This window comes from Mycteria americana, chromosome Z (assembly GCF_035582795.1).
Source record: "Mycteria americana isolate JAX WOST 10 ecotype Jacksonville Zoo and Gardens chromosome Z, USCA_MyAme_1.0, whole genome shotgun sequence".
NCBI classification, from domain to species: Eukaryota; Metazoa; Chordata; class Aves; order Ciconiiformes; family Ciconiidae; genus Mycteria; species Mycteria americana.
In genome coordinates this window covers 16,087,612-16,104,188 of record NC_134396.1, presented here as the reverse complement: position 1 = coordinate 16,104,188, position 16,577 = coordinate 16,087,612, and the positions used below count along the sequence as shown (strand labels likewise).

The 16,577-nt window shown below is 36.3% G+C and overlaps 1 protein-coding gene across 2 annotated transcripts in view; it reads right to left on the bottom strand.

Moving 5' to 3' along the window:
• Positions 1-589: 589 nt before the first annotated feature.
• The window catches only part of RGS7BP (regulator of G protein signaling 7 binding protein), a 41,723-nt gene continuing 25,735 nt past the window's right edge, over positions 590-16,577 (bottom strand). Inside the window, exons 2-5 of one of the 2 annotated variants that reach the window (XM_075488244.1) lie at positions 13,933-14,063; positions 5,637-5,784; positions 4,116-4,186; positions 590-1,592 (exon numbers count right to left, since the gene is read on the bottom strand). In XM_075488244.1, the coding sequence (XP_075344359.1) occupies positions 1,501-1,592; positions 4,116-4,186; positions 5,637-5,784; positions 13,933-14,063 (442 nt within the window). In that variant the 3' untranslated portion in view covers positions 590-1,500. The remainder of the gene's footprint in view (positions 1,593-4,115; positions 4,187-5,636; positions 5,785-13,932; positions 14,064-16,577) is intronic. The other variant, XM_075488243.1, reaches the window with a different exon arrangement.

Below are 16,577 nucleotides of genomic sequence, written 5' to 3'. Positions count from 1 at the left end.
TCAGTTAGATCAAACTTCGTAGGTGCCAGATAAAGTTCAGTGAATAGCTATCCCTAACAAACTGCTTTGGGGAGTGTAGTAATATCCTACCAAAAAAACACAGAGAATTTAACTGTATGGGTGTTTCCTGTGACAAGGAAACAATACACCTCCTTTCCCACCACTAAACCTTTACACAGTAAGAAGGAATTTGGTTCCTGTTGACATGCTGGGTCATGGTGGAACGGCAGAAGAGCTCATAGTCACCTTCCTCATGTATTACTGACTGCAAGGGTATGGTGACCTGCTCTGTTACAGTAGTTACAGATAGTTATGGGTTTCATAGCGTTGCAGTCTAGTACCAGTTTAGTTCTGGTGTCTTGCCTGTCATCCTGAAATATCAGTACAATGAGTCTGACATACTCATATATACTGCTGCTACTAGCTGTCATTTTAGCATTTATATATGCATCATAATTTTTTCTCTGTCTTTGTAAACATACTTTTTGATATGGAAAAATTATCAAAACTTTGTGTAGTACTCTGACAACAAAATTAGAAAAAACCCACATATTCCAGCAATATAACTAGAAAAAAGACAACATTTAATTTCAATAAAAAACTTTATTAACAATGTAAAACGTTTAATATCTTACAGTCTGAGATAATTCCAGCATGCCCTATAAGAGTTAATACTCAGTGATATGCAGACACCATGCTTTGAATTCTATTGGAAACAAAATGGGTTGGTGTTGTGTTTTACATTGTTTATTTTAATACAACTTCTTTTAATAAATTATTTATTTTTTCGAAAAGCTTGTAGAGATACTATCAGCTTAAAAGGAAATCTGTTGCTTCTATGCATTGTACAGTATGTAGATATTATGATTTCTCTGTATTTACAAGTTCTAAGTATTTTCATATATGGTTTGTGTATCATAAATTAAGATATTTTTTCAATGAAGCTTTTAAATTGAGATAAAGTGGAAGACTAAATATGAATGAAAGCACAAAAAGCAACTGGAGATTTTGTGCAAATTCTGTTACAATATTGTTTAAATGTTTTAGAACTTTAATACTTTTGCTGTTAAATAGTTTTCTATGCTTAAAGACTGTTAGGATATGATCAAGTATTTTAATATGATACTAATAAGAATACTGTACTATGCACAAACTTTTAGCTGCAGTTCAAACAATAAAAAAACTTTAAAATTATCTATTAACCATAATTTATGTGTCTTTTCTCTGGTTGAAAGTAAGCATGCAAAACATACTTTAAAAAGTTTTAAAAACATTCTTAGTTATGCTAGAGCTATTCCACAGCTGCTTTTTGACCACCATAACTTTAAACTATTAAAACCCTTATTTTGAAGAGGGGGATGGAGCAGAAGAGAAAAAGGAATAGGCTAGTGTAGAAAATGTACTTTATAATCAAGAGCAGCAATGTTCATCTTTTCAGTGGTCAAATAATAGCAGTTTAATCAAAGTTATGATTTTCTTGGTGCTTCTGTACTTAATCTTCTAACTTGAGACAAGACAACACAGTCCAAAGAATCTTCGCTTCCGTCTTCTTACCAATGGATACGGAGTCAAGTTTAGGAGGCTGCTATCATCTGTGATGAAAACCACCACATTTTAATACAAGCATGTACACATGCACACACACAGAAGTTTATATCATTTACGTGTCCTAACAGCACCTACATGATCAAGTAATAGATCCCATTGTTCTAGGCATAGAGCAAATAATAACCTGAATTTTGTATATGAGTCTTACAATGCTAATTATCAGGATCTCCATGGTAATGCAATAAAAATTCTGGCAATAAGAATACCAGTTCAATGATGAAACCTAAAGGAAATTGCACCTCCAGTACTGGGAGACCTAAGCCACAATACTCCTGGATAGATGAATAATGTTAGGCTCCCAAATAAAACCTAAAGATAAGTAGCTTGAGATCTTGCAGACATGCAAGTATGGAAATGTCAATCCTAAGGTTAAATTCTGGCTTAATTTAAACATAAAAAAACCCTTTATTGGGTGGCTGTTTGTGCACATCAGGGAGAATTTCCCTTTAAACCTGCAACACTGGAACATCTTGGCACATCAAGAGAAAAAGCACTTGTCTGGGAAAGTTAGCACAATATGCTCACGCTGTTTCTGGTTAGCTTTCTACCTTTTGTATTAACTCCTTTTAAATTCATACAAAATGTATATATTAGTGTCTATACTCATGTTAACTCATGCACTGTCGGTGAGCTATCTCGCAAAATCTTTAGAATTCACTTTGAATTTGAGCCACCTTCAGGCATGGTTTCAGGCTAAGAGCTATGCCTCACTATGTTCCTATTCTGGTTACATCAGGGACCTAGTTTTGATTGTAGGCTCTAGACACTACTGTAATACAAATACTTAACTATAAGAACATAAGTAGGAGATCATTTAATATTGTAACTCAAGCTTACAAACCATATAGCTAAATTTCTTAGCATAGTAACTTTCCTGTTATCACTTAAGAGAACTCCATACAAAAAAACAGGTCTGTGAACAGTCAGTAACATTATGTAAAGCTTCTGTGGGCTTGCAACCTTAACTCTGTTCTGGCTGTCTCTGAAATCAACAGCAAAACACTCGCTCATTTATTGAAAGCAGGATTGGGTGTTGTGAAGATCAACTCATTCAATGGCATTCATTCATCTCATAATCATTCTCTTAAACAGTGCTTGTAATTCATCTACATGTCAAAATTGCAGTCCAGGTATATTAATTACCTATAATGTTGTTTGTTTGTTTTATTTACTTATACTGTTACCTAGCTTTAATTAATTAAAGGTCTTGGAATATTTCAAAAATTTTAAGGGCTGTATGAATAACGAATATGACTGTCCATTCCTGAGGCATCCATTCTCAGAGGTCATCTGTAAACTATGATCACAGTTGGAGTCTGTGGGAGCTCCAAAAACATCATTTATGATTACCTGATCCTGGGGCGTATCTCAGAGCTTTTAAACTCTAGCTGACACGTTTCCCATCCTGCTGCACAGGTGATCAGTGATTTTCTGGCCAGTGTTGAAGGCCAGTGTAGACATCAGACAGCAGAGAAGAATTCTGTACGCCTCCATCTCTGATCTTAATTCAAGTTTCTATATGCTTTATAATCCCCAAATTTGTCTTTTTCTTCCTTATTTCCACCATGCTCCTTTCTTCTAGGCTAGGCATAGACTTTATGGCATTTTTCCAGTCTCTACCATGGCACATCTGTATCATGTATCATGAACGATTCCCCTTCTCCTTTCACATAGTTTTCCATCAAGCCATCCTGCCACACTCTTACTCGTATAATGAATTCATCCATTCTATATTCATCTCTTACCATATTATGATGAATGCTAGACTACTTAGTTACTTGGGACAAGATCTAGGACACATTAGACATACTTCATCAGCTGCCACTGTGCAAAAACTACACGGCATTTAAGAAAAATACACATTATCAAGAAGAAATCAAAAAGGAAAATTATTATCTTTTTAATGTTGCTCACATGAAGAAAGAGAGTGTAGATGTGGAATATTTAACACTGCTGGGCCACAAAATGAAGGCCCATTGCTAAATACATGCATAGGATGGAGATCTTGTCCCCCTGTGTATTTGTATAAGGTGCCTTATAGTGGCTACTGGGAAAAGCAGGCTGTTAGCAGACTCAAGGCAAGTATCTTTTCTGTGTAGGGTCAGTCATGTCACAGAGGCTACAAGCCTTGTAGGGGTAAAGCAAACCCCATCACTCAGTAGGATCCCTATCATAGTCTGTGCAATTTACATCTTCATTACCTTTGAAAAAACAAGCCTCCTGATACAGGGAATTAGTTGTGCTGCTGCCTTCATGTCACCAGGAAAAGGCTATTATTTTATCTATAGATACCGTATCTATAAAATTCCATAATACCTCATGTGAAAATCAAGAGGCCAAAGTTCACATACTAAATTCTGACTCCATGGAATCAGTAGGGAAGAGACTTCACCTAGATTTTTCTTTTTGTAACTTCTATAAAAAAACCCTAGATTTTTCAGATCTAATGGAAGGAAAAACCTTTAATTATCTTAATTTTCCTTACATGAAGAAAATATAAAACCTACCTTGATTTTTCAGTGGTAAAGGCATAGTCTCCCTGAGTTTACTTAAAAGGTTTTTCATTTCTCTCATATCTCTGTGGAAACAAAAGTTGAAAAAGATACAGTAGAACAGCAGTTGAAGACTGAATGGGGAATGGTTCACAGTATAGCTTTATATGCTGAAATAATGGAGCAATAAATACAAAAATCTACTGGGCAAGCATTTGGTTCACATATGTGTATCAGAAGATGCATACCAAAATAAAGGGCAGTAGATTTAATAAGGGAGCACTTTTAAACCAGTCTGATATTAACTAGTCACATCTGGTCCAAATTCATGTTCTGTTCTGGCACTTGAGTATTCCATATTAAACGAGTTGGTGGGCACAATGTGTTCCTAGTGTCAAATTACACAATATGTCTTAAAATTAGCACAAGCTAGTACTAACGTTAACTTAATACCCCTTATCAGCATTTTTTAGCTTGTGCCATGATTGCGTTTCATTGTTCAGAAGGAAATTATAATACATATAGCTAATCCATGAATCTTAGCTCCCTGCACATTAAGTGAAAATTTTAGAAACAGGGCTGTCACTCTCATCCCTCATAGGGGGACTCTGGCATGAAATTTTCTAAAAGGCAGAAGATGGAAAATATGATAACAAAATATCATCTCACAAAGCAAGTTACATTTGAATATGTTTTGAGAGAGGCCAGAAGTTGCAAAAAGGTTCCTGTTTTACAGATAGATGGCAGACCAGCAATTTTGTATGCAGGCTTGTAATGTCTTAAGGCTTTCAGGATTTAAAAACAATGTCGTCTTGCCTCAGTCATCTACATAGAAAATAGTTCTTAGAAATGAAGCAGTATGATTAATAATAAATTGCTCAATTTTATCCTCCAAGTTACTCTCTCAGTAGAAGAGAACTTCATTTTATATAAATAAACATGGTAACCATTAAAATCTCAGCAGCAGCTTAATATACAAAGCCATCAAAATAGGTATTTTTTTTCAAAGTAATGTTGGCCATAAGGATTACTCCCTACTAGGAGTCTCGTTTTTGTCTTTCAACTGCATAGTTAAGAGGGTAAGAAAAGTCAACTTTGACAAACCTGTGGATGATGTTCCCCTCCTGAGGCTTCCACATTCATAACTATGGGCAGAAACAACTGACATGAACTAGATTCTACACTTTCAATTTATGAATGCAGAACTGCAGGCCAGCAGATTTCAGGTACAAAATCAGAAACCACTCAAGATGAGACAAAAGCTGCCTCGTTTAGACAACCTGCACTAGCAACATCATCTCCCACCCTTTGCTTTTGACAACTACCCTCTGGTAATTAGCCTAATTAAGGATGTAATTTCTCTCTGCCCTTATTTTAGGAGTTGCTCTCAGATACGTTAAATGTAACAGAAATGTTACTAAGTTATTTAATTTACTAATACCTTTAATAGTAGCAACACTGGCTGCCTAATTGGGAAAGACTAAATAAACCCTAGACAGAAATTTGTTTTGTTTAGGAACGAAGTGCTACACATACCTTTCAGTGTTTTCAATATCTGTGGAAACCTGCCATAAATGCTGTTGAATATCTGTTGGTGATGATGATGTGTCTTCTAAAATAGGTACTTCGGAACTCTCCTCCACTTTAATATCTAGGATCTTGGGTGGGGCACAAGGTTCTTTTCCTTTAAAATATTTAAACAAAACAAAGATCCCCATTATTTATTAATTAAAATGCATACTCAGATTATATCATTGATGTTTTGACCTTGATCTTGCACAGTATAAATGAAGAGAAAGGGTGGTGAATGCAAACTCTGAGTAAGAACTGTTCAGAAAGAGAGCAGACCACACCAATCTGCTAATCAGAGTGCTGCTATATGTTATTCCTACCAAACAAAACTAAGAGAAGTCCCACGCAGGCATGTGTGAGCTTAGAATTTACATAGTGAGTATTATGAAGGGTTTCAGTTAAACTCCAGTGACTCACATGTGACACAAAATAAGAGCCAGAGGACAAAACAGAACAAAATAAGTAAGGAAACGACAGCATACATTCTGAAAGCAACTTCAAAAACTTTGATGCTAAAGGACATGCAATCCACATCTCCTAGTATTACAGCAATACTAAGGGAAAACAAAAGACAAAAATGTGCAGTTTTGTACTTAGTTATTTCAAAAGCAATACATAGCTGCCACCACTCACAGCCCAATACGCATTATATTCTGAATTTCCATGCTTGCACTTGCCTAATTCATGCTCATTATATGAAAATGAAATGCAGTGTTGGAATTTAATGAGGGCTTCATGACCCATCTGCCAGGGCTTTTGTCAGGGAGAGAATGGGATAAAGGATGTGGACCATGATAGTGGAGCATGCAAGAAGAGAGTTAAGTACTGGTGGGATTTTTTGGTATCCTTGCAAACCTCCTGTGGACTGTCTGATGGTATTCCTTTTCTGTCGTGGCAAGTACAGTCCTGGCACCAAGTACATTTAAATAAGAAAATTCAAATTGGAGTGCATCCCAGACATGTTATTGAGAAGCTGAAGTTTTTCCCCCTCCGAGTTCTCTCATGAAATGGAGTAAACAATCTCAGAAAGAAACAAATAAAACTTTCTAAAAATAGAGAAAAAAAGTCAATGTTTAAACCAGTGGTATGAGGAGTTGAGTGGGAAAAGATTTTTCATCTCACAATTTTTGCAATTTGAAAAATTTTCACATCAGGACAAACCTGAGTAGTTCCTCTAAGGTTTGACAAATAACAGGAAGAACAAGAACAACTAACAGAGTAGTGGTCATTTAGCCCATTTTTCTGGGACACTAGAGACCAAGGTTGCAGACCATGCTATATTGCTCTCCCACATGACAAATAAGTATCCCTGCTATCAGGCTTGTAACCTTGTTTTTTTCAAAACTAGAAATTCCTGGATCTTAAGAAGCTCTTTTTGGGCAGGTTCTCTAAACTGCTGTATTCTAGTAAATTATTCCTTTTCTGGGAAAAAAAAAAATATTCTTAGCTACTTGTCTGAATGTCAAACTAGACATTACTTATAATACAGAAGATACTTGCTTAATGTTTTCATTACTCTCTAAACTCACTAGGAAGCCCTTTCACCTGCTTTCCCCCAACTAAGTCACCTACCTATGATTCCAAGAGATTGCATGACCTGACAGTACAAGTTTATAATCTATAAAAGAATGGTGTCCTATGTCTGTTCTCTGCTGACTTTGGCATCCACTGCTAACTTGTGCTTTGCCAGATCCCTCTGTGAGCCACTTTAACCCATCAAATGGTACATTACCCCAATAAAAGGAAAAATAAAATGTGAAGCTTTCTGATGTTGCAGTGATTTAAGTCAGGTCAGTAAAGAATGCTACATGTTCCAGAGCAAGTGCCAGAGGAGGATGATCACATGGCCAGAAGCAGTGGAAGGGAGGAAGAAGTGAAGGCATCATAAGGGAGGGGAGATAGAGAGGAAGGGATCAAGATGTTTCTGGTGGTAACAAGCTTTTATGCTGACTCAATTGCTTGTGGAACAGCAGTCTAAGCCTACTTCCCAGATTATATGTTTTACTCTGTATCACCCTGTAGGTATAACTTTCAAATTTTTCTTAACTGCAGCTTATGCTTTTATTTTAAGATAGTTAATATTGTACAATTTTAATTGTTCATTTGTGTAAGCTTCATTATTCATTATTTTTCCCATTACAAGAAGCCCATAACACAACATACTGTTACCAGTATCTCACTTACCACTTCTTTGTAAAAGAGGGTTGCCCCAGGGAAACCATCTAATTTGCCACTGATATCACAAGGTGTTATTGCTGCAACTGGGTATTAGTTAATTTTCCCATTATTTTGAAGTGTTATGTTGGAACTCTGACCTGACCTTTGGTGACATGCTGTCAAGAACAACCCTGTCTATAGATACATCCTTCAGGGATGTGAAAGATGTTTCAATGGAAACAATAACAATACTAGATGAAATAACAGAAAAGGTTCTTTTTTGCAACTTGAGAACAGAAGCACGGAGACTGTAACGTTCTTTTTGTTAGAACAAAGGCAAGCTCTTGCAGATTTAGCAGAATGAACGGCACAGATTTTTTTCAACTGAAAAAAGCTCTTTACCAGTAATTCTGTTGTATTGTGAACAAGTCTGAAGCCTTTCTTGAATTTCAGAGCATCTGCCCAATCACTTGAAAACAGTTAAAGAGTCAGCTAATAATAAAGGCTTTGCTTGAATAATGTGTATGACTCAGGCTTAACATTTCTACTACATGGCACAGCTTGAGGAGAAACAAAAGCTCTTTAATCTTCTCATCCTTCTACTGGCGGTAAGGATATCTTTTGTATTACACATTCTTAAAATAGGGATATGAACCCTAAATTTTACTTTCAATTTAGTCAGTGGAAAGACTTTCATTAATTTCTGTTGGAGTTTGATCATGCACAGGGTTTTCAGAGGGGTCCACATACACTTGCTGTTCTTGCCAGTTGACTAGACAGAGGCTCTTTTTACTATGAAATTTTAATACAAAGCATGATGTATTCTTTGTCTTCTAGCCTCTAATTCAGCATATTTTTTTTACTTTAAGAAACAGAAAATGCCTTTGGTATGACATTAAATTCATTGAATTAAATAATGCTGAAGATCAAACTTGAGTGAGGGTAAATAAGAGGGTAGGAAATGATCAGTTCAGTAAGGCTACATACAACATCCATGATCACTGTGCTTTATGTGTCTCACCTGTTGTGTTCCTTACTGCTTCTGTGGTGACCTCTGTGTTGCTTCTGTCATGTTACCCTATGCACCTACTCTTAGTCATCACCTGCTTCCCAGAGAAACTTACATAATGAAAAAAACATATATTTTAGGTCCCTCAGAGCTAGTTAGATTTCACTGCAGATGAACTGGAAAGATATTTGACAGGAATAACAGAATTTAAAAAAGCTGAGAGAATCCCTCTCTCAAAAAGAAGGCAGCATTTGCATCAGGCTTCTAACCTGGCAATTAAGGATAAATGCACAAGCTATAGATCACAGCTAAACTAAATGAAAAGGAGAACATAAAAAGGGGAATAGGAAAGAATCATGTAGGAAGTAAAAAAGAAATGTGGCAAATATGGCTAACAGCCTGATGAACTTCATTCCTGAGTTACACTTGGGACCTGCAGAACTCATGAGATTCTCTCACTGGAAATATTATTATTAAGGAAAATGCAATAAGAACAAGTCTGTGGTAGAAGTTGTGTTCTCCTCCTTCCATGCCTGTTTCTGTTCTATTCATTTTGGACTCTTCACAGTGTCCACATGAGAATGGGTGATTCCCTGGATTTTTTAAGTGCTTGTTTCTCCACACCTCTGTGCTTCTCTTCTCTCTCACATCTTATCCCTCTTGTATAAGTAATATGTCTAAGTAATTACACAAATCTACCAGTCTTTAAATAGAATGCTGAGATTGTAGCACGTCCGTTAAACAATCCTTCCTTTCTCCTTCAAAACTCTAAATAGCATGTAATTTAAACAAAGCCAAATAAAAAAAGAATCCCTTCACTGAATTGAGGGTTTATTTTTGTAATCTGTAATATAAGCTATCACAGGCTTTTAGGTACTATTTTAAGGAAATATATCTTGTTATCACGAAACACATACTGGAAAAACAATAATTATGCTATGAACTTCTTGTATGGTACACGATACAGTTACCTGTGATTTGGTATCATTCTGAGGTACCAACAATGCAGGAATGAGTTCAGTCTGAATTTACATCACAAAAGCCTAATGTTTTCTGTCCACAGCATGCACACATGATCTTCTCATAAGACTCAGTTCTTCCCTTTTTCACCTAAGTATTCCAGTACCTACCACTCTGGTTACTGCTGGTGTCCTTCTGCCCTCAGCTATGTTTACACAAGTCAGATGGGGCCCACACATCTCAATTACAGTGATTGACCTGTAATTTTTTCTTCAGGACTTCCAAATAGGCTTATGGTAAGAACAACCAATACATAGGTTAAAAGCATTGAAGTATTTTGCATCTTATTCTGAGAATGTATTAATGGATAAACACATCATTTAGAAAAAAAGACACAGGAAAAAAATAAGACTTTGAGACCATTTCATACAAGAAACTGTAAGATTCTGGGAATCTAATGTATCCCGGACTATTTTTTTCCCAAAGATATTCAAATTCTACTAAAATGGCTAGGGCTATGTGTAAATAACTGACAGCAGGAATTACCTCTCCATGTGTGTACGCTCCTTTTTCAACAAGTTATAAAAATACAGCAGGTTGTACTGATTTCGGACCATAAGAATAATATATTCTTGTAACTATACATGAGCAGTGACTTATTTTGTTCAACCTCAGCATAAATGGCTACCAGTTTCAAATCTTGTACTTCTTTGACAAGGTAGCTTTAGCTATTTTACAGCATGTTTTGAACTCTGGAAAACACCGCCAGTTCATTTTAACTGTCCCCTCTTGCCTTTAATTTGTTACATGGGCTTACTCCCTTAATTATTAAAATGAGTGCCTTGCTCAAATGCTGCATAGCTAGCTAACAGAATGATTGCAATCTGCAATTTAGGATTTTTAAAAATATTTTCTAATATATGTAATTATATAACCAAACAAGTCAATTATATCTGTAGATGATCCTAAGAAATTAATGGTTTCTATGTAAACATGTATAGACACTAAATTTTGGTAATGCGCACTTCCACAGTAACATGCTATAATGATCCAATGATGATAATAATATTTTACAGTTCCTTACAAAGAAAGGAATATATTACTATTGTGGATATATGAATCAGTAAAGCTCTTTTATCTGTTATATTTACATATTAAAAATGCAGTGAAGTTCTTTATAAGGTATCAATGAAAACCTTTGACCCTGAAATACTTGTGGCTCAATACAGCAATGTATGCTGAAGCGTACTTAAGACTCAGAGGTAGTTGGTTTTCTCAGTGTGGGACCTTGACAACCTCAGTATTAATTTGGAAAAAGGGTAACCACATCCAGCAGCTTCCATGGACAGAAATTATGTCAAATACTTCTTCTAGGACCTTGCTAGCTAAGCCAGGATTTAGTTATTTAATAAAAAAAATAGTAATTGTTGCGAACATGCAATGTCAATAAAATAGACATACACACTTAAAGGATTTAGAGCTGGATTTTGTAAACATTTCAGAGGTACCTAAGCTCCTTCAGAATATCTTACTTTCCATGAGATTCTAATTCAAATTTTAAAAAGTATTACTAGGTTTAAGAACTGAGTTTGACACTTCTCCCTAAGCCACAAAGCTATATAATTCAAATGATGGAGGGAAACAAATAAAGCAAAACCAAGATGAGGAGAGAAGCTGCAGGTTCTCGGTAATGATGCAGAAGAAATGTGATAATGATGCAGAAGAAAACTAGGTGAACAAATGCAGTGAGAAGTTTCAGTAGGTTTCCGGGAAGAGCTGGAACATGAGCTGCCATCTGACATATCTGCTCCAATAGGTATTTCCTATATTCACCCCCAACAGGTATTTGCTATGACAAAAGGGACAGCAAGATCCTTAAAGTCATCATGTTAAGGACTGCAGGAAGACACAGGAGAGTCTCTCACACAGCTGCCCTGAAAACCGGACTCTGTACCTATCCAAAGTTTTCATGTGATCCTATCCAAGTTGCTTAAACACAGCTCCTCAAAATAGTTACTGACACAGTATCTCTAATTGTCTTGTTGCTCAACCCAGAGACTCTTTGCACTCAGCTGCAAATGAAGCTACTAAAAAATTACTCTATAAACACATACAGCACTGCATAAAGTACGCTGCAATCTCAGATTCTAAATTAGCAATCTTTAGCTCAATCTCTTTTTGTTCCTTCTTTACAATGGGAAAAATTGCTACTACCTCACTACTCAAGGCAGTTCTGAAGACAGTCCCATCAGTGTATGAGTTACTGAGAAAGGTCTGAGGAACAGAAGGATTATGCCTTTAGAACAGAATTGTGTGCAATAAATACCAGGTATGACACTGAACAATTAGGATAAAAGAAAGATGTATGCCCAAGTAAGTATTTACATGGGTATTAGTTAGCCAGGACTCTTGGGATTGTGGAAAGAAAGAGTAATAAAATATATGATCAGGTAACTAAAGACTCAGTAACTACAAAAAAGCTTGAATTAAGGCTACTTGGGCATGTTTCATTGTGTCCTTTGCAAACCTGAATGTTGAACTTTGCAATCATAATGTATTTTCAACACTAGGCTTTTGTGGTGTATGTATCTTAGAAAAAAATTTATTAGAGAGCACTTACCTCAGTTTACTTACTGCATAACACAGCTGGAAATATTTATGGCTTTTGGCTCCACTGTGACTGTTACATCTCAAAGAAATAACAGACTATCTGACTTTTCTAGCAGAGGTTGTATGACAGTAGCAAGTTAATCTAAAGCACTGTAAAGATGCAAGAAATTTCTGTACAGGAAGCTTGATATATACTATACAGTATATATAGGAATGTTTGTTCAGTAGAACAGAAAGATAAGGAGAGAAAGAAGATCAGTGCTGTGAAAGACAGTGAAAATACCCAGAGCTCAGCCCTTCAAATTGTAGTGTGGTGTTTCAATAAAGAGCATCTGTTTCCCAGTAGGGAGCATTGCCTGAGTTTCTCTTGGGAAAAGAGCATCAGCACTGCCTTAGCTTTATCAGTTCTATAGTTTGTTTCATAATGTCTGGTCAAGATACCAGTACCCACATTATTATTTATTAGCTGCAGGTTGCCGAGAACAGCCTGCATGTCATTCTACTTGAATCTCTGCTGGCTCCCAAGTAAGAACATAAATTGGTGAAATCTCATAGAGATTTAAAAACCTAACCTAACACTTATCCAATAAGTAAGAGGACTAGAAAATGGAAAATATTACATCCAAATGGAAAATATTACCTTCAAAAATTAGCTTCAAGACACAGCAAGAGCATCAGACGTGCACATTTATGAATTAAGCAAAGTTTCTAAGGGTAGTACTCTGTACACAAGGAAAACGATTATTTTTTTTTAATATGGTCACTCAGTGAAAAACTGGTGAAAAACTAAACAAGTGAAAAAGTAAAAAAGCTATATACTAGCAACAGCACAATATATTTTATAATGGTGAAATTACTGGCTCTTTTGTTCCTAGAGATAAATTTATGCACTTTTCTTCCACTGCAGTACCATTCTCCATAAGTAAAGAAATTAAAGAAAGGTATGGATTCATTCTACTCCTTGGAAAATAGTATGTTTTGGCAGATCATAGAATAAATTGGTTGCAAGGTCATCTAGTCTAACACCCTACTGAAAGCAGGGCCAACATGCATCAGATTCCTCAGGGCTGTTCGAGTTATCAGTATCTCCAAGGATGGAGATTTCACAGCCTCTTTGGCTGCCTGTTCTAGTATATGACTACCTGCATTGTGAAAAAATATTTAATATGTAACTGGAATTTCCATTTCAAATATCATACGCAACAAATACCTCTAATAAAATGACTAAGACAGTTTGCTCACTGATCTGACTAATGACAGCTAAAACTTTTGGGACCGCTCTTTCAAAAAATATTTCAGACTTCTAAACTACAAGAACATTAGTGATACAAGCCTGATATGACACACTGCTGTAAAATGATGATAATGAAATAGAAATACAGCTTTTTTTTCAGTAGCTAAAAAGCTTCAGTGGTATAGTTACTTTTACAGTTTGGTGCTTTGTCTTTCATGAATACCCATGCATGCCCCAAAAGACTGTTCTTTTTTTTAAATCAGCATCTGTATATTTGTGCATTTCAATACCTTTCCGATGAAACTGCAGTGATCCTAGCAGACATATGGACTTAAGCATTTCTGTTGTGTACATTTCTAAGCAACACTGCAACTGGATGTATAGTCTACAGATTTCAGGATGAATTTCACCATCTTCTGGGCTGCAGTAAAAGAGAAAAATTTTAGTTAGGAATGGGACTGGAAGGACATGAGAGTCATCAAATCCACTGCCCTGCTGTTGAAAGCAACCACATCATACCCTGCTTCATAAACTATTAAGCTATATGTATACGATAAAAAACCCTGTTTCTACCAAACTGTATTTACAAACAATTCTTTAGCTCTATAAAGCTCTGGATGTAAAACAGCTAAACTTGGTTTGTCTTTGGTAAGATTGCATGTCCTTATTTTCTTCTCTGCATATTTTTGGAAAAGGGGTAAATAAGTGGCTGAGAAAAGGGGCAAATAAATGATTGAAGGGTTCTTTTGCCATTCAGTTTTCAGTTACCCTTGGTCCTGGTGCAGATGCAGGAGATTGCCGGGCCACTTTCACAGTCACTGTTCAGGTTACAAATCCATAATCAACCCTACTTGGAAGACACTCCCATCAGAAACAAGTCAGTTGTAGTCTCTTGGTTCTATAGTTCCTGCCTGCATTTCTCCCCCCCCGATGTTCAAATTAGTAGTCATGTGATACTGCACTGTGAGGAGAATGGGATGTTCAAGAATTTTTTCAGAAAAGTAATAACAATCTTGAAAACAAAAATTGACATCAAGAGTAACCCTACACCTCCAATTAATTGTTTAGGACAATAAGAAAATAATTTACCCAGATCCAGGAACTAATTCTCATGCCCGGCTGTAAAATATTTTTGTAGGCTGAGAATGCTGCATGGCTGTAAACATACCTTTTTATAAACTTAACTGTTTCTGTGAGTGCTAACGAAGCGATTTACCCAGTCATACCTGAGAATTAGGTTTTCAATGCTCTGTCCAAAGGTGCTTTCAATAGGGCAGTAAGTGGTAAGATTGAAGAGTTAAGATTTCAGCCATTTCACGTTCAGACATTCTTGCTATTGGTTTGCTACAGAGTGATGTTAAATTGTAAGATAACCCCAAAACTGGATTTTCTAACAACCAGAGGAACCTGCTTTTCTAAATAACCTGTACTTAATGGCATTTCTGAATACTACTGCTAAGAAATGAAGAACATTTTTAAGTGTGCTTTCAGATTTCTAGCCTATGAATTATATAAATGAAGGTTTCACAATAAAAAGATTGCTAGAATTCTTTACAGTGATTGAATTTCCTGTGGTTAAAATGATGATTCAAAAGAGCCTCCTATTAGATTTATGGATTTCCTCATGGGAACCAAAGCAACTTACCTGATAAATTATTTGCAGCAACACTAGATTGGACTGCTATGGTCAAATAATTTCTTAATACCAATCTAGGCCAAAGGCTTTGAGACCTACAGCAGACAATGTCTGTTTAAACTAATAAAATAGGTTCTTTCTGACCTAAGGTAAGAGGTCATTATTTATACCTAGATCCAGGGTCCAGTCAAAATGTTAAATCCAGCTCTTTTGTCAAGAGAAAAGCTTAAAAACTCTATTTTAAGGCAAATCCTATCAGTTTGTGCTGACACAATCTTACTGAAGTTCAGTTCAAATGAACACTGCATACTAAAACCTGTTAATTCTTGTATTTGAGATTCACCATTATTTCTAACAAAGGAGACCATATGTTGCCTAGGAAGCGTGCACCTTCTGCCACTGATTTCAGTGACATCAAGGAAGAATATACTTGGTCGTATCCTGCGGTAAGAGAATAGGGACAGTATAAGGTAGGCCCTGATGCATGTGGCTCAGTGGGCAGGAGAAAGGAGCAATCTCAAAAGAGTATCTGATGCAAGGACTTGCCATAATCTGCCTCCAATGAGGAAGAACTGTGTCCAAGGTCCTCAATGGTTCCTGTCCCTCCAAGTGACATCAGAAACCAAATGGGACCATGAAGGTTTCACAGAATTGGCGAGAACCTTCCTAAAAGGAAAGAGCAACCTTAGCACTTCCACAGCATATGAAGGAAGGCTACTGGTGTTTGTACATGCCAATAAAAACTGGTAAGTACCACAGCAGTGGTAAGCTGAACAATCAAAAAATGCACCCAAAACAGAAAAAAAGACAAGGTTTGAAAAGACTGAAGACTGAAAAGAAATCATGCTGGACTTGTCAGAAGGGACAAAGGAAGATCAGTCCCACCTGCCAATCCATCACAAAGTAGACCTCATCAAAAAGGCAGGAAATGACTGGAGTACAAATTACAATTGCTGTGGTCTGTGTTACATCAAGGGCAATACCATACACAAGATAATAAACCTGCCCATCCTAGGAGCTTTATTTCTTTTGGCTAGATTATAATATGTGCATTTCTCTTAAGCCACATCTACTTTTCTCCTTTTAAAGTGAAGTCTGTGTTTGTTGAAAAATTATACCATGCACAATATGGTATTTCCTGCATCTTATCATAAATACAGATTAAAGCTATGGTGGCAGAACAAAAAGGGCTCACCCCCAATACTCTGAAGATGTCTTTTCAGATGCTTCCTATAATATTTCTTCCTATTATCAGTGATTCCAACTCAGAAAACATTTGATAGCTTTAAGACCCTGAAT